At 46.7% G+C, this 22,704-nt stretch overlaps 1 protein-coding gene across 1 annotated transcript in view; it reads left to right on the top strand.

Moving 5' to 3' along the window:
• PAPPA2 (pappalysin 2) overlaps positions 1 to 22,704 on the top strand; it is a 201,459-nt gene that overhangs the window by 151,270 nt on the left and 27,485 nt on the right. Inside the window, exons 17-20 of the mRNA XM_054587725.1 lie at positions 7,447 to 7,615; positions 8,987 to 9,122; positions 10,792 to 10,901; positions 17,543 to 17,614. Of these exons, the coding sequence (XP_054443700.1) occupies positions 7,447 to 7,615; positions 8,987 to 9,122; positions 10,792 to 10,901; positions 17,543 to 17,614 (487 nt within the window). The remainder of the gene's footprint in view (positions 1 to 7,446; positions 7,616 to 8,986; positions 9,123 to 10,791; positions 10,902 to 17,542; positions 17,615 to 22,704) is intronic.

The raw sequence follows: 22,704 nt of genomic DNA, 5'->3' as shown, positions 1-22,704 counted from the left end.
TAATTTCTGTGTCATAACAAATGAATAGGTACTGAGCATATGTACGTGTGTGTGTGTGTGTATGTCTATATATATGTGTGTATATATATGTCTATATATATGTGTGTGTGTGTGTGTGTGTGTGTATAGACACATGGACTATATGACTTCCAATTAAGGGACATACTGTAATCTCCATGTACACTTGTGCAGTTATGGGAAATGGAAATTTGTTTTCTTTCCATTAAACCATTGTCTGGCTTTATAATTAGTGTTTATAGTAAGTGCATTTCAAAGTTTATCCCTGGAGTACTCACTTCTCTTGCCATTGTAGGATAATGTGAGTGTCAGGCTGATTTATCACGGCCTCTTTTGGCCTCAGAGGACTGTGCTTCTGCTCCAGGCCTCAGCCACTCAGGCCCACACGTGGGCGCAGGCCAGCTCGCCACGCTGGGCTCCAAGCAGCATTGGTGACTGGCGCGGGGGCCCTCACTTGAAACGGAGCATGTGTTGAACTCATAAATGTTCCCTGTGACCCTCAGTCCAGTCTGGGGAGCAGCTCATTGTAAAACTGTCCTTCCTCTTTTGACTTTATATTCATTGTTGAGTTCTCTATTAATCAGAAAAAACAATTTTTAAAATCAAATCTAGAAAGAGCAACCGCTGGCTTGTTCTATGTAAGCGAAGAGGACTTTCTTCATCCCCTAACTTTTCTCCTTGACGCTGTTTCTTTGCATCCTGTTTCCTACCCCATCCTCTCTCTCAGGCTCTGGTGAGCCCCTCTTCAGCCTGGTGGGTGAACACTGCGACCTGGCCTTTGCCCTCTAGTGGTGGGGCCATCTCAGGCCAAATGGATTTAAGAACTGTCTCCCGAAGGATTCTGAGGGGGACGAAAATGTGAAGAATTAATTAGGGAGGAAACTGAATAGAAGAACACTCTGTACTCATTGCACACACTTTGGGGGGATGTGGAGAGGGGAGTGTGGTTGAATAGGCCCTTTGATCATCAGAGCTAATAATTGCTGCTGCTTGTTGAGCCTTTATTGAACTACATGCTTTATAGTCACTAACTTACATAACCTACTAATGACCCCATATGGGAGCTGTTATTAGCCCCATTTTTCCCGTAGGAAAACTGAGAAAGTAGATGATCAATGAAAAGTCAGAGGGTTATTAGGAGCTGCAGTTTGAGCGTTAGCCACCTGGTTCTAAATCATCTGCCCTGAGCCATCGTGCTCCACTGCCTTCCCGAGGGGGGAAGGGTGCGGGGTAGCCACGCAAAGCCTGCTCACCGCCGCTGCGCCTCTGCAGTCCGGGGAGTTGGCCGGGAGAGGGCTGATCAGCCGTTCTCCTCGGGCCCTTATCAGAGGGATGAACAGCCAGCAGGACTGCAAGCACAGGCCTCGCCTGTGTCCGTCCCCAAGTCCTTATGTATGTCACAACCTTCTAGAAGGTCTGATGTCTCATTAGTGGGTTTAGGTGTTATCATTGCTGCGACTTCTGGACAAGGAGCCATGCAAGGAGCTTCTGTTTTCTGACGAGCAGCAGTGGCATGCAGTGATTGACTAGGAATGCCCGGGGAGGGCGTGCGTACACTGTCAGCACTTCCTGTCACACCTGCCCGTGAGTCCGGCTGGCCGGAAACAACGGATGTGACAATACCTGGAGGGGTTCCTAAGCTGGAAACTTACCGAAGAGGACCAAAAGATTTCTTACACATGGGAGACCCTGCCTTCTGAAGTTGAACTCATATAATCTGTGACCTTTCTCTGCCACAATCTTGTCCCGCCTGCCTCCCCGAGCCTCTGGCCCCGCCATGCCTCTTCCCCCCAACAGGGGCCACACATGGGCTTCAGACACTACCCGTCACACCTCTGGGTTCTTGCCTGCCGTGTCCCTTCTTTCCAGCATGCCTTCTCCTCCTTGTCCACCTAATGACCCCACATCAAAGTGTTCCTTCCCCATATCCTTCCTTCATGTCCCCAGGCAGTGTTGGTAGCTTCCTTTGGGCTTCCTAATTATTGTATTAACATGTGTTTCTACAACTGCAGAACCTAATGTAATGTGCGGGCACATAGTAGGTGCTCAGTGAATATTCATTAGTGAAACTTATCAATGGAAAGACAACTGAATAGTGAAAAGTGGTAAAGGCAGGAGATTCTTATTTTACATCTGTGTTTTGGACTCAGTTCACCCTGCATTTCAGTGTGATCCCCACTTCCTCAAACATACACCGGAGGGCAGAACGGTGTTTAGAGCAGTTGTATATGCTTGTGTTTGGGAAACCTCAGGGTGTTTTAGGGTGTTTTTTGATCTGGGGGTATCCTGAGCAGGTTTGTTAGGAGGATGACCCTATCTGCTGTATGGACGATGTATGAGAGGGGCCGTACATGGGAAAGAGGCTAAGTGTCGGGCTGTTGAACTTGAAGTGGAAGAGGCTGGAAGTTGGATAGTTAAGACAGTGGCAGAGAGAGATGGAGAAGGGGCCCCGAACTTGAGTTAGGTGTGCAGACTCAGGGCAGGGCACTCTTGCACCTGCCAGTTTGGAGACCTAAAATTCAGCAGCAGAAAGTCTAGAGAGAGAAGTGTGGGGTGGCCAGGCTTAAACGTAGAACTGTCCACACACTGTTAAGAGTTGACAGTTGCTCATTCTAGCAGAGCATGAGGAATGGGGACAGATTCCATAGATATTTGGGACATAAAACCCAGAGGACTTGCCAATGTGTAGATGAGGTCAGCTGGGGGTTTGGGGAAAATGTGAGATTGGGAGAACGAGTAGACTGAAGGATGTCTCCTGAGTTTCAAGTGTGAGCAACAGGGTAGAGAGTGGCATCTTTCTGAGCAGGGACTGATGGAGGAAGAGTATGTGCAGAGATAAAGGGACCAGGGACTCAGCTACCAGTAGCATTACCATCCGGGGTAGGTTTGAGGGTAAAATTCCTCTGCACAGTGCCCCGTACTTAGGTGCTCAATGTTCTGTTGTTCTGTTATTGTAATTGCTCACGAGGGGCTACCCATTGGAGACACCAGATGCCCTTGATCAGCAAAGGCCTGATAATTCTCTTGGAGTCAACAATCAAACTTTTATTTTCTCCAAAGGAAAATAAATACTACTTTTGAAAACCCTGCCTTGGTGCGAGAAAGATGGGATAGACGCATGTGTGCCTCCAGCAACATCAATCAAACTCCCAGCCAAGTTTTGATTACAAGATCTTTATTTCTGGCCAAGATGTACAAAGCAGAAAGAGCGCAGCTGGGTTTTCAGCTCTAGGTGGATACCACGCGTTCTGGAAACTGGAAAACGTGCCTTGTAACTTGGAAATTGTGGTGATTTGTCTGGAGTAGTTAGAGGGAAAATAAATACAAACCTCCTTCTACCCTAGCTCCTCACGATACCATCTGCACAGTAAGTCATCTGGCTGCGGCTGTCTGGCCTTTGCCAAGCGCCCGGCCTTTGGACCAGGGTTGTAAGGTGGGTGATTTTGCACCCTGATTTCTATACCTAAGGCTTAATTCTGCAAGCATAGGAAAGCAGTACAGGTTTTTCTTAGTTTGCCAGCCTGACTGCGTATTAGAACTACTGGCAATTTTAAAAATACGGGTTCCTCGGTCAGCCCGGGAGACCTGATTCTGTACGCCTATCAATCTAGTGTTTTTTATTTTATTTTTTCAATGACTCCCACATCATTGGTCTACAGTGTCACTTGGAAACTATTGGTCTGATGGTTGGGGTGTTATATCATGATTTCAAAACTCTGAATTCCATTCTTGCTTCAGCCAGTGACTTGCTTGCTATGTGGCCGTGGGCAAGTTTCCCCATGGTTATTCACGTGCGGCTCCCTGCCTGTAAAGTGAGATAGCATCACCTCTCTTACTCCAAGGGGATAAGGAAAATGCGGGGAGCTGATGGTCTGTGCGTAGAATGTTCCAGTGAAGGATGTTTGGACTGGATGGTCAAAGGCCTGCCTGTGTGCCTTGGTCTCCTATCCATTGCAATTCGTCTTTGAAATGCAAACGTATTCACGGCAATGACTTTAAAGTGTCACTTGGCTCTTTATTCATATGCTTTATGCAGAGGAGCTGGACCATTGTGAATAAACCAGTTCTTTTTCATTAAAAGGGTCAGGGTTGCTCCTCAGCATCAGCAAGCTAAAAGAGGCAGCCGTGACACCGCTGGGGGTCAGAGTCCTGCCACTGGTACAGGTGACAGTCCCCTCCAAGGGCCCTGTGTGGAGATCAAGTTTCCCGGAGCAGGGAGGAATCCAGGACAATCAGAATTCCTGCCACAATCACAGTGCAAAATGGCTGGGACCAGCTCATGGCATTCAGGTGCCCGCTCCATACCCTGGGATCTCCGGCCACAAACAGGAGTGGACAGACGTTGCCACGGAGCCAGGGAGACAGCCCTGGCTGTGGGGCCTGAGGAGCGGGCGCTCTGGGAGAAGGCTGAGGAGGCTCCTGAGATGCGCCGTCAGAGGGAGTGATATGCGGAGGCCGTGACTGGCTGATGGAGAGGTGGCCACAGGAGGCTTTTCCGTGCAAGGGAGGAGAGGCTGTGAGGAGGACCCGGAGGCTGAGAGGGTGTAGGCGCCCCTGCAGAATGGGAGCTGCGCTTCCCCGGGAGCCAGGACTCCCTCCCATCTGTCGTCACTCCTGCCTGTAGGGCTGCTGCTCGGTCCCGGGTCGCAGAGTGGATTAGGCTGCTTCCCTTTCTACCTGCCAGCATTCCGCTCCTCTGGTTACTGATGTTCTTGTGGTCTGCAGCACAGGGCCTGTGCTGATGTCTGGGTACCATCCACCACACCCGACCCACTCTCTGCTGTCCAAGTTTGATGGGTCTCCCCATGTCCCCGAGGTCACTAACAGACAGGGGCTGTATGAAATCAACCTTGTTGAATAGCAGGGAAAGGGGGGACCGTGTCCCAGGTTGAAGTGTCCCAAACAGTTCAGAGAAAAATACCATATGAAGTAAAAATACTAATCGTCCTGGCCAAGGGTCTTCCCCTCTAACCGTGCTGCCGCGCGAGGATTTCCCACCTCACCGCTACCCTGCGTCAGTGCCCTGGACTGCCGTCCTCAGCGGGGGCGGGCATCATTCGGAGAGGCAGGGGAAGGGTTCCATCGTCGGTGGGAGGTGGCGGGAGGGAGAGAATGTAGTGGAAAGAAGAGCGAAGTATCCAGTCCAGGAGAGGGACAGAAAAAAGAGAAAAAGGTGCATCCTTATGATAAAAACAAGGATGACCCTTTCATAGAAAATACATTTGAGGAGGTATTTTAAGATGACATCTCCCATTAGGGAAAGAAGCCATTACTAAAGAGTACATAGTGTGTGATTTCGTTTATCTGAAATTCAAGAACAGGCACAACTATCCTGTGCCGATGGAAGTCTGAATACCGTGGGCTGTGGGGAGTGGGCAGGCGGAGTGGGCAGGGGCACCCTGGGGGCCCCTGGGGGCCGCAGACGCTCCGCCTCTTGGTCTGAGTGACGATGGCCCAGGTGTGTTCACAGGTAAGACACCTTGAGCTGTCCACTAAGATTCATGTGATGTTGTATATGTAATTTATTCCTCGTTATGAGAGCGTTAAATGAGTCTCTTGTTTCTGCCACACTAATCAGTGTGGTCTCAAGAAAAAAGGACATCTAGGCTGCTTAGTATGAAAGAGGTGCCACAAACATTCAAAGTGGACAGTAGAGCAGATAAGGGCCCATTAAACCCGACCCAGTGGGAGGGCTGCAGGCTTGGCCGCGGGACGACCTGGGATGCTTTTCCTGTGGCTCTCTGAGCCAGCTTTAAACCTCTCTTTGATGCGGCTTCCTTCTCTGAAACATGGCTGGGAGGCTCAGTGAAATGATGCACATAGGAGTCTTGCCAGGTACCTGAGCTATATCTCCAAAATAGTATTTATTATTAACAGATAGTAGATACATGTCCACAGAGACCACGGTGCTAAAGAATTCCAGTCATAAAATCAGATTGATATTCTGAAATATTGCTGGGAATAAAGGTATGAATATTTATTTCTAAGTACATATTGTTAAATTATGTTAAACTATTACAATTTATCTAAATTATTTGAAATAGAATGAATTCTGTCCCATGGGATCTTGGGCAAATTACTTAACATCCCTCAGTATGTTTCTTTATAAAATGGGAGTAACAATAACACTTTCATTAGTATTCTGATGATTCAGTTTGTTTGTTAAAATGTGTAATGTGCTCTACAGTGTGCTTTAACACATTGGGAATTTGGGTTAAATGATTCAGTTTGGCAAATATTTCATTAATGCCTAATGTAAGTCAGATGTTATTTAGTTCCTGTGAATTAAAAAACAATAATAAGAATCCTTGCCTTCAGGAAGCTTCCAACCTAGTGAGAACGACAGATATGCGCAATTATAAAACAATGTGATAATTGTTACACTAGTGTAAAACCAAAATACTGGGGAAGTATACAGGAGGCATTGCGCAATGGTGCAGTAGTCAATGAAAAGTATGTGGATGATGGGCATACTTAGATTTACCAAGGGCTTCATGATATTGGAAAATCCGCTTAAGGCTACCATGTGGTTGAGTCCATGGCCAAGGGAGTAGTCCTACTTTAGAATCACAGGCTTATCTGTACCCAGGAATGTTTCAAAGCAGAAGTGGATTTGTTGAAGGGGCACCATGGAAAGCACCTTCAAATTGGCAGCGAGTCAGGAGGGGCCTGGCATGGAAATATCCATAGTGAGACCTCCTCCTGTTCCTTCCCGACCACCTCCAATGCGGTCTCTCTGGCTGGAGGCCATGTCTGTGTGTAAGAAGGAAGGGCGCGTCCTCCAGGGCAGCATTGAGTCATGTCTACTTTGAGCATTTGATGAAAGCCATGAACTCTTTCCAAGGAAAAAATCGACTTGTAAACAAACACAATAACCATGGTAATCTCCAGCAAGGCTCTTGCCCTCTGAAGTTCAGGGTGAGAGCCTCTGTTTTAGAAGGCTCACATGGCTGCATCTTCTCCCATCTCTGGGGAACCAAAAATATTGGCAGCTTCAGTTATATCACCATAGTAACAGTGAGGACCCTCAGATTCCTACCGGGTAGTCCCGTGAAGTGTGTGATAACCCCCTCTGTGTCCCATCCTACCTCGCACCTCCCAGTGCACTTAGGTGTGAGACCACTTGGAAATGCACAAAGAAAACCCAACTGTCAATAATCTAGCTCCTGCACTGAATTTAGCAATCCCTTGAGAGTAGTATAGCAAAGATTACTATACACTTGCTACTACTGTCACTGTTAAGTGTACATGGCCTGCTATTTTTACTCCCATGACTTAGAAATTAGACTGGAGAGATAGGACGTTTGGCTAACAAGAACCAACTGCCTCTGCCTATTTGCAAATTCTTATCACATATTACTAAGGATCTAGTCTTCTTCTCTGACTATGAGGGAGCCTGATGGGCGGTTATGCTTCATGTCTTATCAGCAAGTTCCTGAAGATCCAGTGTCTGGAGGATGGGACCTGGGAGCAAGGCAGCTGCGTCCCAGTGGTGTGTGAGCCCCCGTCTCCTGTCTTCGAAGGCATGTATGAATGTACCAATGGCTTCGAGCTCGACAGCCAGTGTGTGCTCACCTGTAACCAGGAGAGTGAAAGGGTAAGGATAACTTGAACCTGTTTGGGACAAGGCTGTGCCCTAGTCTTGATGACCAATCTAAGAGTGTTGAGTGAAGTGATATAAATAAATCCCAACAGGCAGGGCCCTGCTAAGCTGGGATTCTAACTGGAGTATTGATAATATGTGATAGGGAATTCAGAAGATACCATGTTTTTGGAATATTCTTTTAGAACTTTCTCTTGGATAAGGAGGAAAACCTAATGGCTTGGATACCTGAGAAAATTCCATAAAAATGCCAGGGTTCTGATTCAGCAATGTGATTTCTCCCCATGTGCAGCCACTGACCTGCTGTGGTTGAGAAGGCTCACATTACGCTCTGCCATAGCACAGGGTCCTGAACAGATACATGGATCCCTCAACAAAGGCAAAGCTGAAAGTGCTGCCTCACTGTTGTTCTCTCTAGGATTTTGGCAGGAGAGGCCCCAAGTGAAAGCCACGCAGTCTTATCATGGTTCTATGACTAAGATTGATTTTACTGTAGAATCTTTACAAGCAGCGCATGCATGCATGAGAGAGGAAACTAAGCAGACCTCAGCAAAGACCGGTGGCCTTGACTGCTCCCCTGGCACATGTCTGCCTCTCAGTGTCCAGCTCTCCCAGATAAGCACTGCAGGACAGAGGCCAGACACATCTGCCACCAATACAACAAGAAATCAAGCACCTCTGTTTGCGCTGGTTGTTGAAGGACTCATGAAGTTGGCCAGATGAAGGAAGAATTAGTTATCTATGATTCCAAAGTCTCACTTTCTTGGGCTTTGTGAGCTGGTGCTGTTCTGCGCTCTGCATTCCGGGCCCTTCGTGTTGTCAGGGTGTCTCACAGCGGGGGTCTCACAGCACACGGGGAGAAAGGCCGCAGCGCCTCGGTGATCGGAAGCCGCTGTGCTGTGTCCATTCAAGCAGAAAGGCACAAAGTGCCATCAAATACCATGGCTTGGTTTCACTGGCTCAAACTCGTCTTGCAAAAGTCTCACATTTGCCACAGACAGCACTTGTGACAGTGTAGATGAATCAATGCCAAACAGCACCATTTGGAAAAAATTCCAAAAAGATCTCAGAATACCTAGGCTACAGTCGATAGCTCATCCGATTTTTATGGCCAAAGGAAAGCACATTGTGAATGAATTTCACTAATGACAAAATTCTCCATGATTCCTTCATATCAAGACAGCAAAGAAAAAAATTGTCATGACTTTTATTTGTCAGTAACAACATGGTTTTTTATTTCAATAATGTCTTTTAGTCTAAGTTCTAGAAGTTGGAGAACAGTACCATTTGATCAGAGCACTTTTCCACACTCTAAATAAGGTTGACAAAGCAATAATGAAATGTTCTTTACCTTTGACATTCTAGCTGCCCATCCTCTGCACTAAGGAGGGACGATGGACTGAAGAGTTCAAGTTGTGTGAGAAGCTGCGAGGGGAGTGTCCCCCGCCCCCCTCGGAGCAGAATTCCGTGGAGTACAAGTGCGCACAGGGATATGGCATCGGTGAGTTCAGGAAGAAATGCCGAAGTTTGCTCCCAAGCAATCTCTCTCTTAGGCCTGGCTGGATCTTGAATCAGATCCACTGTTGTCCCCGAGGAGTGGATGGAAATGCAAGTTGGCTCTGAGGTCCTTCAGTCACATTGAAATTTATGGCACATTCATTGCTTTGAGTGTTCCCTGTGTGCATAGTGTTGGTGTGGCTGCTGAGCCTTTGCATAGTGTCTGCCCACGTCACACACTTCGCCACAGCTGAAAGTGGATGGAGTTTGGGGAGGAGTTGCCATTCTGAGGGGAGAGGTGGGAACATGGAGTTGCACCCGCAGCCTGTGTGGGGCCCCTCCGCATTCCCTCTGTAGAGCGGCTGCAGCGAGGAACTCGTAGAAGGGGCGATCTGAGACTGCACTGGCACGTGTGGCTCTTCAGCCATCCTTCCTCTGCGGAGGACTAGGCAATTTCCTAATCAAGCATCAATAATTACAATTAAAGGTCTCTGTGGCCAAAGCTGATTCATAGTGATGTCAACTCAGGTTTGCACTGGCTGAACCAAAGCATCATGGGAGAGAGATGAGGTGGGTGGAAAACCTTGTGCAATTAATCCTAAGTCCTGATCTCTACAAGCAAGCAGTAGTTTTTATAAGTCATTCTAACTTGTGTAATGCCAGTGGGTATAATTTGCATTAATGAGAAAGGTTGTTAGAATCTGAGATGGTTCTTTACCATCTTCAAATTGCTCTTTGCATGGGGGTATCTTAAGGTCAGGCGTGGGCAGCAGGGTGCTTGCACTATGCCTCTTGTTGATTTCTCATGAGCGGTTCTCATCTCCCTAGCCCCTCTGACTTCTACATTGAAATGCCATACACTCACATATATAGAGTCCTTCAGAGTCATGTAGCTCTTTGAGTTGTTACACAAGTTAGCAAAAGCATCAAAACAGAGGTAGCAAGAGCTGAAAAGAAACTCGAAGATCATTAATCTATAGATGGAAGAAATGGAAAACTCTAGACTATACTTCCTTTGAATAGAATTTTCTGAAACACTTGGACTCTACCTACAAAAGAACGGAGGAAGAGTTTCCTTCAGGAGTCCAACATGTGACCAAAATCTCTGCTTCTGATTTCCCATTGTTTCCTCTTTTAATCACATAGTTTTCATGGCTGCCAGCATAATGATCTTCGGGGTAGACATTATAAATCTGCCTTCATAATCTCTGGGCCATTTTTTACCCCAGCTAGTGAAGTTCTCAGGTAGTAGAAACTGCAGTTATAAGCTGTAGACGATCCTATAAGCAAGAATGATATCAAATGTACTTAAAGTGCATCAACCAACCAGGAGAGACTTTGGTTAGCCAGAGTTCTGGAGTGGGGTCTAGAGGTCGGCTTAATCTTTTAATTGGTGAATCGTGCAGAGATTCAGAGATTCCAAGGACGTCCTGGACCAGGAAGAGGAGGGGTCCCTGGGGGCATGGAGAGTTAACTTGGGAACAGAGGCATTTCACCAGTCAGCACAGGAAGTATCTTCACAGGCACATAGAAGATGAGTATCAGCCCTGCCCATAATGGTGACCCATGGCATAGAGAGAAGGGGCTCTGGACAAATCAAAACTATTGATTCCAGAATGAAAAGGACTGAGAGCTGGGAGGTTCAAGGGTCTGCTGTGACTCTGTTCCTTCAGGTGCAGTGTGCATCCCATCGTGTGTCGTGCCCCCGAGCGACCCCGTGATCCTGCCTGAGAACATCACTGCTGACACTCTGGAGCACTGGATGGAGCCCGTCAGAGTCCAGGTAAGCAAACGGACTTTTTTACGTGCCGAGGATGTAGCCATTCTCCACCGACAGCATATTCCCTGCAGTGATTTCAGAGGCTTTCAAAGCACCCTTAAAGCAAACAGCTGCATGGGTCATTCCTAAAGAGGGTTACAAGTCAAGAGGAAAAAAGCAGAGAAGCTTGAAAAGAAAGATGGCCTACATCCAAAGCGACGTTTAAAAGGTAGTAAGGAAGGAACACTCTGAGACCTAGAGAACAGTAATACAGGAAGGGGATTAAGAGAGAAAAGTTACTTCTAATGAAAAATAGGGCAAGGAGGAAACAGGCCTCAGGTAGTGAGCACGCAGTGGAGTACATACATGTCAAATTATCATGTGTGTGTGTGAAAATTATATAGTCTTATTAACCAATGTAACCCCAATAAATTAATTTATTTTTTTAAAAAAGGACAGGAAATCTAGGATAAACCAAAAAAAATGAGTGAAGATGAAAAAAGGATGGAAAAAGAAAGAAGAATTAGGAAAAGATAGAAATAAAATTGAAAACAGGGAGAGAATGACTAAAGGAACTGAGTACATTGTTTCTGAATTGCCAAATCAATATTCTTTTTGCCAAAAGAAAACCAAGGGTTAGCTCAATAGTTAACACCAATTACCCTAGAGTGTTTCCTACTGGAACTCCTCTGACCGAAGAAGCAATTTCTAACAGCTTTGGTTGTGAGAGAGAAGAGAGTAAAGACAAAAGTATGCTATTATTTTTAAGTGTTTGAAGGGCATGCTGGGTGTGGGAAACAAAAGGCCAGGGTTGAAATTCTCCTGTGGACTTCTGGGGGCTTTGTTGTTGTAACGCCGGTTCCCTCCCTCACCTACCACACACAGAGATCTAGACCTTTCTGTGGTGACGGCGTCCACAGAGACATTGCCTGATGGAGAAGAGGATGCCAAACAGAAGGGTTCTCAGCAGTCCAGTAACTGCCTGCCAGTCAAGGCGGCCGAGCAGTGGGGTTGGGCAGTTGGGACAGGCAGGAAGCAGCCAGAAGTCCGATCAGTGCCCCTGCTCTGCCCAGAAACCAAGGGCCTCCTGCCAGGCCGCCCTCCTGCGCACCCCACACACCCGGGTGCCTGACGTCTGGGGCGTCTGGGGCGTCTGGGGCGTCTGGGGTGCCTGAGGCGCCTGAGTAGAGAGGGTGCAGGAGCTGCTCAGACTCTTGCTGGGAGCATGCAGTACTTTCCTCATCCTCTTTGTTTTTTTTCTTTCCTTTTTTATGTCATTCTAACACTAAAAATGTGAGATTTTTGAAGGTGGGAACAATGTCGTCCTGTGACCCCCCAATCTCCTCAGTGTATGACTCGCATCGTCCTCTGCTCAGGACATGGCTGCTGGATACAACCTGAGACCCGAGAAGAGAACAGCCCCAGCTCTGCAGGGCCGCGCTCAGGGCAAATCTGATTTCCTGGCGAGCCTGTGCATGGCAGGGTTTTATGGTTAACCATTGTATCGAGAGAGCGTTTTTATTATGTCTCATGGCTTTTCTATCTAAGATAGGAAAATTAAGGTTTTAACTTACATTGTGAAGAAGTGGTCCTTGAGGAACCCGAATTCATGAAGAGATTCTTCTCTACGCAGAATGTGGCAATTGCGTGCGTGTAAATGAGTTTTCCTAACTTGTGTTTGGAAGTGTTTCTTTCTGAAGTACAAAAGCATTTATCATAACATCCTATTTCCCTTAGTTGTTTGCATCATAAATCCATTTTTACAAGCAATGCTTCTCCTTTTTTTAGTATATTATAATTATGAAGTCCAAATTAATATAGTGAGGTCCAAATTAATGAGATTTTCCTGTGGCTACACATGTTATGTTTGCAAAGATTCTGGGCACTGCATGAAATCCCTTTCTCAACTCCGCAGTTTTTCAACAGAATTACTCAGTCAAAACAAATCTTATAATTTCTGACTCTGTTTTCCAAAATCAGTCCCTAAAGGATTAATAATTACTAAAATAAAAACAGAATGTTTTAAGAGGAAGAGAGTAGCAGGAAGAAAAAGAAAAGATAGTATCTTCCAGGAGCCATGATTTCCAACAGAATAGTCTCGCTCACCCTTCTTTTTCCTCGTGTCCTAATCCTTGTCTCCCCCCTCTGCCCCCCTCCGTGTCCTCTTGAAGGGTACAGTTGTGTCCAACAGCCCCAGTGGCACTTGCCACACATCAGTGGGAAAACAAATCACTCAGTCCCAGGAGCCATGAAAGGTCTTCTTTTCCATCAGCTTTTAGCATGGAGCTGCTCACTCTCAACCTGAATGTGTGTCTAGGCATCGGGTCCCTCATTGCCACAGAGAGTCAACCAGGGGTCTTCCAGGGCAGGGGGAGAGCAACCGAAAGGCAGACTCCAGGGCAATGTGCTGTGGTTCAAGTAAATGAGCAGAATAAGGCTGTAGTTTATTTAAGTCACTGCATCTATAGAAATAAGGAAATTGTCACAAACATGGGCAGCGACAAAGCTCTGTAGTCTGATGTGATGAGCCAAGCAACTATTGGAATTAAAAAAAAAAACAGTTGAGCAATTTTGTGTTAGATCTTAATGTTGGCTAACCATCAGTCCTGTGACCTTTAACTAGGCAACAGCCTTCGTACAGCCTTAGACCATCCTAATAACCCTTAAGTCATCTCTCGTTCTCTGTCTCTTCCTCTCCTCCCTTTTCCTGTTCTTCTTTCTTTTCTTCATTTTCTTTACTTTAAAAATTTTTTTTTAAAGATTTTATTTATTTTTAGAGAGAGGGAAAGGGAGGGAGAAGGAGAGGAAGAGAAACATCACTGTGTGGTTGCCTCTCACCTGCCCCCCTACCGGGGACCTGGCCCACAACCCAGGTGTGTGCCCCAACTGGAAATCAAACCAGCGACTCTTTGGTCCACAGGCTGGCACTTGATCCACTGAGCCACACCAGCCAGGACTAAAAAAAAATTTTTTTTAAATGGCCCAACCAACTTTAATGGCTCAAATATTTAAATCAATTTTCTCCAAACCTTTTACTATTTGAAAGTTCAAAACAGTCTTGGCACTTACTTGTGTGCAATCAAGTCACCTGAGAAGTGACTTGCCGAAAGTATTATACCAATAGTTGTAACCATATACAAATGTATATAAATAATAATTTAAAAATTTAAAATAGTTGTTACCCAGTAGGGAGGGAGAATGAAAATTGAGGGACACAGATAGGGGACATTAAGTAAATCTCTAATGACTTAGTACACTATGGAAGCAGTTATAGGAAAATGTTAAGATTTGTTAAGGTTGGGTAGAAGGTATAAAGTTGTTCTTTCAGTTATTCCCTATAGCCATTCAAAGGTAACATAGATGATTATAATGTGTCAAAAATGTGCCAGAAAATAAAAAATCATATTGAGCTGTCAAAAGATAAACTGAGGCATATTAAAATTTTAAGAGTTTTGAGGCAATGCCAAAGCAGAGTAGTGAGGAGCACTCCTCTGGGGAAAGACTTTATTACAAAGAAAAGGCAGAAGCAAAGTAAGGAAATTATTGATGGGTTGTAGCTCAAAGCCTTGTTGGCAGTCTCTGATTGGTTGTCCTCATGTTTCCATTTCATGACTTCGAGGAATTCACACGCCTAGACTGCGGCTGGCTTGTTACGTGCGCCGCCCTGTGTGAGCACTCACGAGTGCTTCGGCACAACGCCCCCTGTTTGATTAAAGCCACGTGCGCACAGGGAGCGAGCCCTTCTCACTTCCCTTCCCTCATCAGCTCACCGCCACAGGTGTCTCCCCAGAATTTAGGTCCTGAAGAAACATTTGCCATTTTCCTTCAATTTTGATCAACACGTCGTTCAGTTAACGACATATATCTTTACTCAAGGGATGCGTGACTTTGAGGGGCCGGGAGACCCAGGAGAGCCTAGAGACACAGCCTCAGACTAAGAGGTTGACAATTACTCATAAAACATCGTTTCTCTCTACTGAGATAAGAAATATCAGTGGGAGGCAGTTCCTCTTCTCAAGGATTTTGCGACCTAGGAAGGTCAGTGTCACAGGGACCCGAAACCTTTGCATTTTTATAGAAATTAAGGAAGGCTGCCAGTCGGAATGAGTCTCAAGGCTGAGTTACAAGTGGGCGTGAGCATTCTCAATGTCGCCGTCAGGAACTTACTCTGTGCATGTATTTGCGCATGTATGAAACAATTTATACATAAGCTTTGTTGGAACAAAAGACTGTCTGTTAGAACAAAGCACCCATCAGCGTAGATCTAGTTAAATAAATTGGGGTCCATCTGTGCAATGGAATACCATGCAGTCAGTAGAAGACTACAGCCCAGATACTGCAAAATGCACCGAACCCCAAGAAGCATCCTGAAGTGAAATAAAGGAAGACAAGCAAATAATAACAATAAACCAAAATACAAAATAAAGTCACGGTATTCTACCATTTGTGTGAGGAAATAAAGGATTTTACACATCTGTGTATATACATGCATTGACTATCTCTGTAACAATGCCACAAAGAACTAAAAGTAGGAGGGAGGAAACTGAGTAGTGAGAACAGGCGTGGGAGCGAGGTTGTGCACCCTTGCCTGCCTTGTATATTTTATTCTGTGAACATGTATTAGGTACTCAAGAAATGAAATTATATGAAAGTGGAAAGATGTAAAAATAAATTGGAAATAATAGGAGAAAAGAGCATTGGAGAGAAAGCGCTGAGAGTAAAGACAGTTTTCCTTCCGTTTGTTTTTCCTTTGCAACATACTTATATTTTGAGAATTTCTAAAGTATTAAAAAAACAAAAAACAAAAACACAGCTCAACACTCCCACATTCATAAAAGGGGTGGATCAGGCATAATGTTTGGAGGGTATCAGAAAAGGTGACACAGTAAGTTCAGAGTGTTCTGGAGAGTTCTGGCCATGGTCATCACGGGCAGTTTCAAGGCCACGTATCCCTTTCTTGGAGGGACTTGACATTTTTCCACCTTCTCCCCCAGCAGAGCTTGAGCGCTCTGAAGCAGCGACTAGATCAGTGAGACACAGACATGTGGTCTGAGCGGCGTGTTGGCTGATGAGCGTGGTGACAGGGGTCCCTAGTAGATGTGGTGCTGAGAGAAGGGATCAAGTTGCCATGGATTTACATTCCAGGGAGACAAGTTGTGCTATTGTTCCATAACCATTATCTGGTGATGGATTTCCACTGGTACCTCCTTGAAACATAAACAGATCGTTTCTAGGTAGCAGAGCCATCGTGTGTGTGTAAATAGCCTGCTTAACGGGCTTTAGGTACAGAATAGCTCACTTTTTCAGGAGGCTGAACGCCCCTGATGTGTTTACTGTATTTATCAATAATCCTGACTGGATTTAATAATCCTTTTTTCTGAGCGCAGTGATAATTTATGCCAAGGCACCTTCTACATTATTACAATGTGGAAGTTTGAATATCAAAATGTGGTAGGATTTACAGGATTTATTTCCTTTTAGCAGAACTGTGAAGGAGGAGTCTTAGTTTAGAGAGTATAACTCCAGGAGAATGTAACACATTTCTGCTCTCAGAGCTGACTCCGCGGTATATATTCATATACCCACGTGTCAGTATGCGCAAACGCCTTCAGTCTGATTGTTACACTCAGCATTGTAGAGTGTGTAATTTTCAGTCACTAGAGGTGCTGTCTGCTATCTTGAGTAAAGCTCCTATGTCCCTGTGTTATTTTTCTTACGATTGAATGGAATTCCCGTGGTACCAAACTAAAATGTGAGCACGGGAGCCTGCCAGTGGGTGGCTGGGTGGGTTGCAGGCTGTGGAGAGAGTCCCCGTTTCTCTTTGGGACTTCCGATGGGACCGTCTCTTTCCCTGAAGTATATCCCTAGAAATTTTAAAGTACAAAAATTTAAAGGAAATGAAAATGAGTTATTGTTTAACAAAGATTCGACAACAGTTTGTTTCAACGGGCACCTGGAAGTGGCCGCTGGGAATGAGCAAGTCACCTGTGTGCCGACGCGAGTGTGGGTTCTCACGTACCGGCCTCGTGTTGGTGCCATGTGAGTCCCAGTGGTTTCACAGACCGTTTTTGGTCCGGCGCACAGACCCTCTGGCCTCCTCCAAGGAGGAGAGAGGTGCGGCTCACAGGAGTTGCGGAGAGCACAGTGCGCCTCCAGGCCTTGCTTGGGCGCCCGCATCTTATGTTCTCGCATCCCTGAGGTCCCTTTCGAGCTCCAGACTCTTCTTGCAAAGCTCTATTTCTCAGCCGTTAAAAACACACACTGCTTCCTGACCAACACAGCCATCTCGCAATTTCTTCTCACGTTATTTAAAATGTCAAAACAAATGAAACCAGAATTATGCCTAAACCACTTTATACTCATAATAATGTTGAGGATGCTTTGCTAAAACCACACCTACATCACTGCTCTGGACACGTTGCTACCTTGGGGAGGGAGGAGGAGAAGGAAGAAGATGAAACGTCCCTTCCACTGACAGTTTGTGCTGTGGCATCATCAGCAAGACTGGCAGCCCCACGGGCAAGACCAGACGACCTTGACCTTGTTCACCGGCACAGGCGGGTCTTGCTCCTCAGGGCACAGGGTGGGCTGGTGGGGTGAGCTCAGGATGTGCCCCTTCTCCCACTGACCAGGCATCTTTGTTTTGCTCCTTCTGTCTCCTTCAGAGCATCGTGTGCACCGGGCGGCGTCAGTGGCACCCAGATCCTGTCCTGGTCCACTGCATCCAGTCGTGTGAGGTGAGTCACCTCCGCTTCCCTGGCCCCGGACCAGACTCCCCGGCTCCACTCACGGGGCTGGGAGGCTTTCTAATTCAGCATCTTCCCTTTCTCCACTCCTATGCCTTTTGTTTAATTTCTTAACTTTGGCTCCACAGTCCTACAATTACAGATATTAGGATTTCTGATTTTGGCTTTTCTTTAAGCAAAATTCCAGGGTTTCATTTTAAATGACTTAATAAGAAGTAAGTTAAAAGCACATCAGAATTATTTATGGTTTTGGTATTCTCTAATGGGGCCTTGTTTGAGTGAGTTAGATCAGGGCTTTGCAGACTGATGGCTCACAGACAGGTTTATTTGGCCAACACAGTGTCTAAAAACAATTTTGTTTTGATTGCTCATATTTAAAAATTGGGATTTTTTTCACATAAAATTCATATGTGTATATAAAACATTTCACACACACATGCACACATACTCCAAGTAAAAATAAATATAAAACACTTCGTGCAGAGATTTTTCTCTTGAAAAACAAGACTCTCTGGCAACCATGGCAACAACTGGCTGGATCTGAGTAGCCGCTGCAGCCCAGAAGGACAGCTGTTCTCCAGGTCACATGGCCCTCTGCTCTCCTGGTGTCTCCTTGCCTGGTGGCCCCTAACTTACAGCAGTGGCCTGGGGTAGGCAGGCACCTTTCTGTTTGACTCCTGAGGTAGACCTGCAGTCCACGGTTGAGTAACCCAGTCTTGACCTTTACCACCTCAAGGGATCCCGGCTGCTTCTTCACACATGGGGGATCTCCCGCCGGGGGCACAGAGGACACTGTGACTTCCCGAGCTAGATTAGCAGGAGTTACTGCAAGGAAGGTCATGAATGAGGGAGGCTCGTCCAGGTGGACGACCCAGGAGTCCTGATACGAAGAGCAGGGGACACTGTGCACACAGACGCCTGCACATCCGCGCCATTGAAGCCTCTCACCCTGGGGACAGCCAATGACAAATACAAATACTCCAGTCTCCGTCACAGCAGGTTTTGTTGTTCACATGTCTCACCGGAAGTAATGAAGCCACTTAGCAGTGTTGCTTGGCTCCTTCTGGCTGCTGCTGGGTGCTAGAGAGCGCTGTTCAATGGCCACTGATTTCCAGCACCCTGCCCTGTCCCCTTGCCCCACACCCAGCCCACCTCTCTGTCCCTCTGTATCTTTGTTTCGCCTGATCCAGTTCTGGGAAACTGGGAACTACATGAGGCCAAAGAAGGGGAAAGGGTGGGGTTTCAGACAAAGGGAAACGAGACCAATAAAACAGCCTTGTGAGAGGGCATCAGGCAAAAAGGCAAGCATGGAGTGTGCTTTGTGCCGGCTTGGGCCAACGGAACAGCTCATCTCCTGCCATCATTAGAAAAACAGACGACAGTGGGGCGGGGAGCACGGGGCTGACTCATGCACTGGGCAGGGGCAAGGAGCAGGAAGCGGAGGCCAGGGAATGAGGGAGATAAACAGGCAGCGGACAGGGGACTGGGACGGGATCAAAGGAGCCTGAGAATTCCCTTCTGCTGCTTCAGTGTGTGATCACAGGAGGGAGGGCGGATGACAGGGCGTGGAGCTGGCTTCAGCATTTCCCAGAAGGTTAAACGCAGAGCCGTCCCTGTTCCTCCTTCCCTCCTCGCGGCACCCCAGCACGTCCTCTGGATCCATATTCCCGAGCTTCCTAGGCTTCCCTCAGTTCATTTGTTGATGTGACAAGGAATGAAACTCCCTCCCCTCTTGTGACTTCCCTGCCGGGCTGTTGCCACGAGCCGTGGAGCCTTGACCACTTGAGTGCCTCACCTGAGTGGTTCTGAGTGTGGCCCTTGGACCAGCACAATTGGCATCACCAGGGAACCTGCTAGAAATGCACATTTTCAGGCCCCATCTCAGGTCTGCTGAATAAGGGACTCTGGGTAGGGGCCCAGCACTCTGTTTTGGCAAGGCCCCAGGCGATGCTGAAGTTGCTCAAGGTAGAGAACCGCAACTCTAGTCGCTGGGGGAGAGGGCAAGAAGGTTCCCAGCCTGTGGGTTCCCCAATGTGAAGCTTTCTTTGTCCAGGAATAATTCTGGTCAACATTACTCACATTCTGATTTGTATACAATATTTCCTGAGACTCTCTGGGTCAGACTAGATTTGAAAGAAAAAAATTCTGTTTCTGGTCTCCCAGCGAAGGCTAGGAGGAGAAAAACGTCACTTGAAGGAGCAGAAGAAAGAAGGGAAGGAAAGGAGACTCACTAATTGCAGGCAAGCAAGGGAAAATGGACAAGGAAGGAGAAGGAGAAACAACTCAGAGGAAATAAGAACTGCAGAGAGGGAGGGTGGGAACCACAAAGAAAGGACGAGAGGCCGGAACTGACATGTTCTAGGGGCAGCATGGCAGACACTTAATTCTTTACTGGAAAAAGTCAGCTAAATACATTAGGGGGGACTGAAGAGTGTCAAAGACGGGTGGAGGGAACACAGACGCTGAGGCGAGGTAGGCCGAAGAGGGCGAGGGGGAGAGGGGAGACTTCATTACGTGCGGCGCAGAAACGGAGCTCAGAGTAGACGCTTTGTTCCTTGGTATCTAAAGAGGGGTTTCTATTTTTGCTTTCCAATATTGACTGCGGTTCTCAGATGTGCCCTTTAGACACTCAGCCAATGAGAGAGTGGAATTCCACCTCCTTTATTTCTCTCAATGAGCCCAAGACAGCAAATTCCTCACCGCGCTACCCCAGCCCCTGTCCTGCTTCATGTCACTTTTGTGCCTTTCTTTGTGTCATATCCCCTTTGCCACTGAGATGTCACCTTCAGTCCTCCACTGCTCTATGCCTCTCACATTCTTTAGACAACAGCTCTAAGGCTTTCTCTAAAGAAAAAAAGTGCGTAAATAATCCCACCCACTCATTGTCACTTGTGTTCCCATTGTCTCAGCAGGCAGATTGTGTGTACTACATATCTGCAACCCAAAATTGTTCATAACATAAATTCTATTTTCCCCGTCGTTTCTCATGTCTGGCCTTCTTGACCTGAACGCTCCTTGTGTTTTCTGTAAGTTGCAAATGGGCGAAGAATGGCGACTTGGTTGGTAGGAAGGTTTGGGAGTCAAACAAATGTAGTTTCGAGTCCTGGGTCTGTGGCGTGATGTGAGCCTGGGTGTCTTCATCGGTATTGGGCAGTAGGGGTGACAAAGCTATAAAGGAGCTGGGATGAGGGATTCATGTGATGATGTATTCAAAGCATTTGAGTGTCATGCCATGTCCGGTCCATAGCAGGTGCGTGTCACGCGGCAGCATTGGTTGTGCAGCGAGTAAGAGCAGCAGAAAGCGAGGGGGCAGGGCTGCTGGCGTGGCCCCCTCAGCGCCGTCAGGTGCAGACTCAGAGGAAGGGACAGAGGAAGAACAGGAGGAGAAAGGGGAACGGGCTGCTCCCGTGGGGCCCCGAGATCCATAAGTCACAGATCTCATGGAGACGGCTGCTTCTCTGACCAAGTCACTGAGTTGGCTGGTCACCCAGTGACTGGATGAACTGGACTCACCCTGGTCAGGGCCTCGATGTTCCTCACCTGGGCTATCGCCTTGGTTTCCTAATCGTTCTTTCTACCCCCAGGCCTGTGCCCACTGAAATTATAGACAAGTATACAAAAGTCTGTGTAACTGTGTAGAAAACAAATACTTATTCTGCCAAATGCTTGTCCAATAAAGTCTGCTCTGTTGCCAGCATGGAGAGAGGAGGAGGGGGAAGGGCAGAGAGGGAGAGGGATTCTTCGTTTAGCAGGGTGAGATTCAAAGGGAATGCTCGCTCCATCCTGAATACGATGATGCTGTCGGACCATGTGAGTGTTATCCTCTCATCTGTCCATCCTTCCTTTTTCATAAGGTCACATGTATTAATTCTTCCAAAGACCACCATCCTAGGTTCCACTTACACAAAGAACATCTTGTTCTCTAGGGAAGACAGCCGAGGACAAAGACCACACTTACAGCCCCCTTTGGGACAGAAATGATTCATTTCCTTCCTGCAGGATGATTAAAATGGAGTGTCCATTGACCTACATTTTGACTCTGCTTTTTTCTGTGAGCATGTATCTTGTGCAAGTTTTTCCCAGGAGCCTGATTCTCTTGTCAGCCCTTTGCTGGCTCTTATTTGTACCCTCTCCTTTTCCTGAAAGAGAGTGGCGGAGGAGGGCGGAGGTGGAATGATGTCAGGAGAATTGGGTTCAGATTCTGACTTTACACTTGTTAGCTGCGTGGAGCATCTGTCTGGCGTTCTCTCAGGACTCGTGTGAGAAACAAGTAAAATAACCGATGAAGAATAAATTGCCGAATGAGATATATTAGTAGCGATGCTTTATAAATAACTGTGTGGGGACAGGGTCTTACTGAAGCAACCTATTAGAATCAAGAAACAGTCCACTCATACCCAGTTCATACCTTTGTGACTGTTTATTGTTCACTGCAGGTAGCTGCGGTTAATTAATGTTCTTGAGGCCTCCAGTAAAACAAACCATTTTAAGATTTTTGGGGGGAGAATTTCAAGTAAGGCTCTCTGAGCATTAGCTGACATTTCTCTTACAGATTCTCATACATACCCTTGTAAATGCCTGTTATGTCACTTGTCACATTACTTCAGCATTATCTGATAGGCCCATCCTTCCAACAGTCTGCAAAACCCTGAGGGGCAGGATGTGTTTTGTTTATTTTTTTACCCATTAGAAAAACTCAGCCCTAATGCTTCTGTGAGACCTGGTTCTAGGCCCCAGAAGCAGTGACAGAGAATTGAAGGTAGACCTTTGACTTGAATTGGAAAAGATTGGGTCAGTCTCCTGGGAAGCAGTACGAAAAAGGCAGGGAAGATACAGAAGAGGTAGAGAACAAAGAGCCTACGGGGCAGAGTAGCAGACAGAAAGCCGTCCGGGGCTGGAGTCGGCCAGGAACCTCAGTGCTGTTCCTTACTTCCTGTTTTCTTGGGCAAGTCGATGAGCTCCAAATTGGTTTCCTCAGATTGGAAATTTGATGGATAAAATGTGTCTTTTAAACTTGTCCCATACCAGCTCTAGGAGTCTATCAGGACACAGATGTGCGGTTGTGGTTTGGGACCTTTGGA

Source organism: Pteronotus mesoamericanus, unplaced genomic scaffold (assembly GCF_021234165.1).
Source record: "Pteronotus mesoamericanus isolate MK-2021 breed Mesoamerican mustached bat unplaced genomic scaffold, CSHL_Meso_final scaffold_1186, whole genome shotgun sequence".
In the NCBI taxonomy this organism is placed as follows: Eukaryota; Metazoa; Chordata; class Mammalia; order Chiroptera; family Mormoopidae; genus Pteronotus; species Pteronotus mesoamericanus.
Note: the sequence above shows the minus strand (reverse complement) of the source record. Positions and strands in the feature narration are given on the sequence as shown.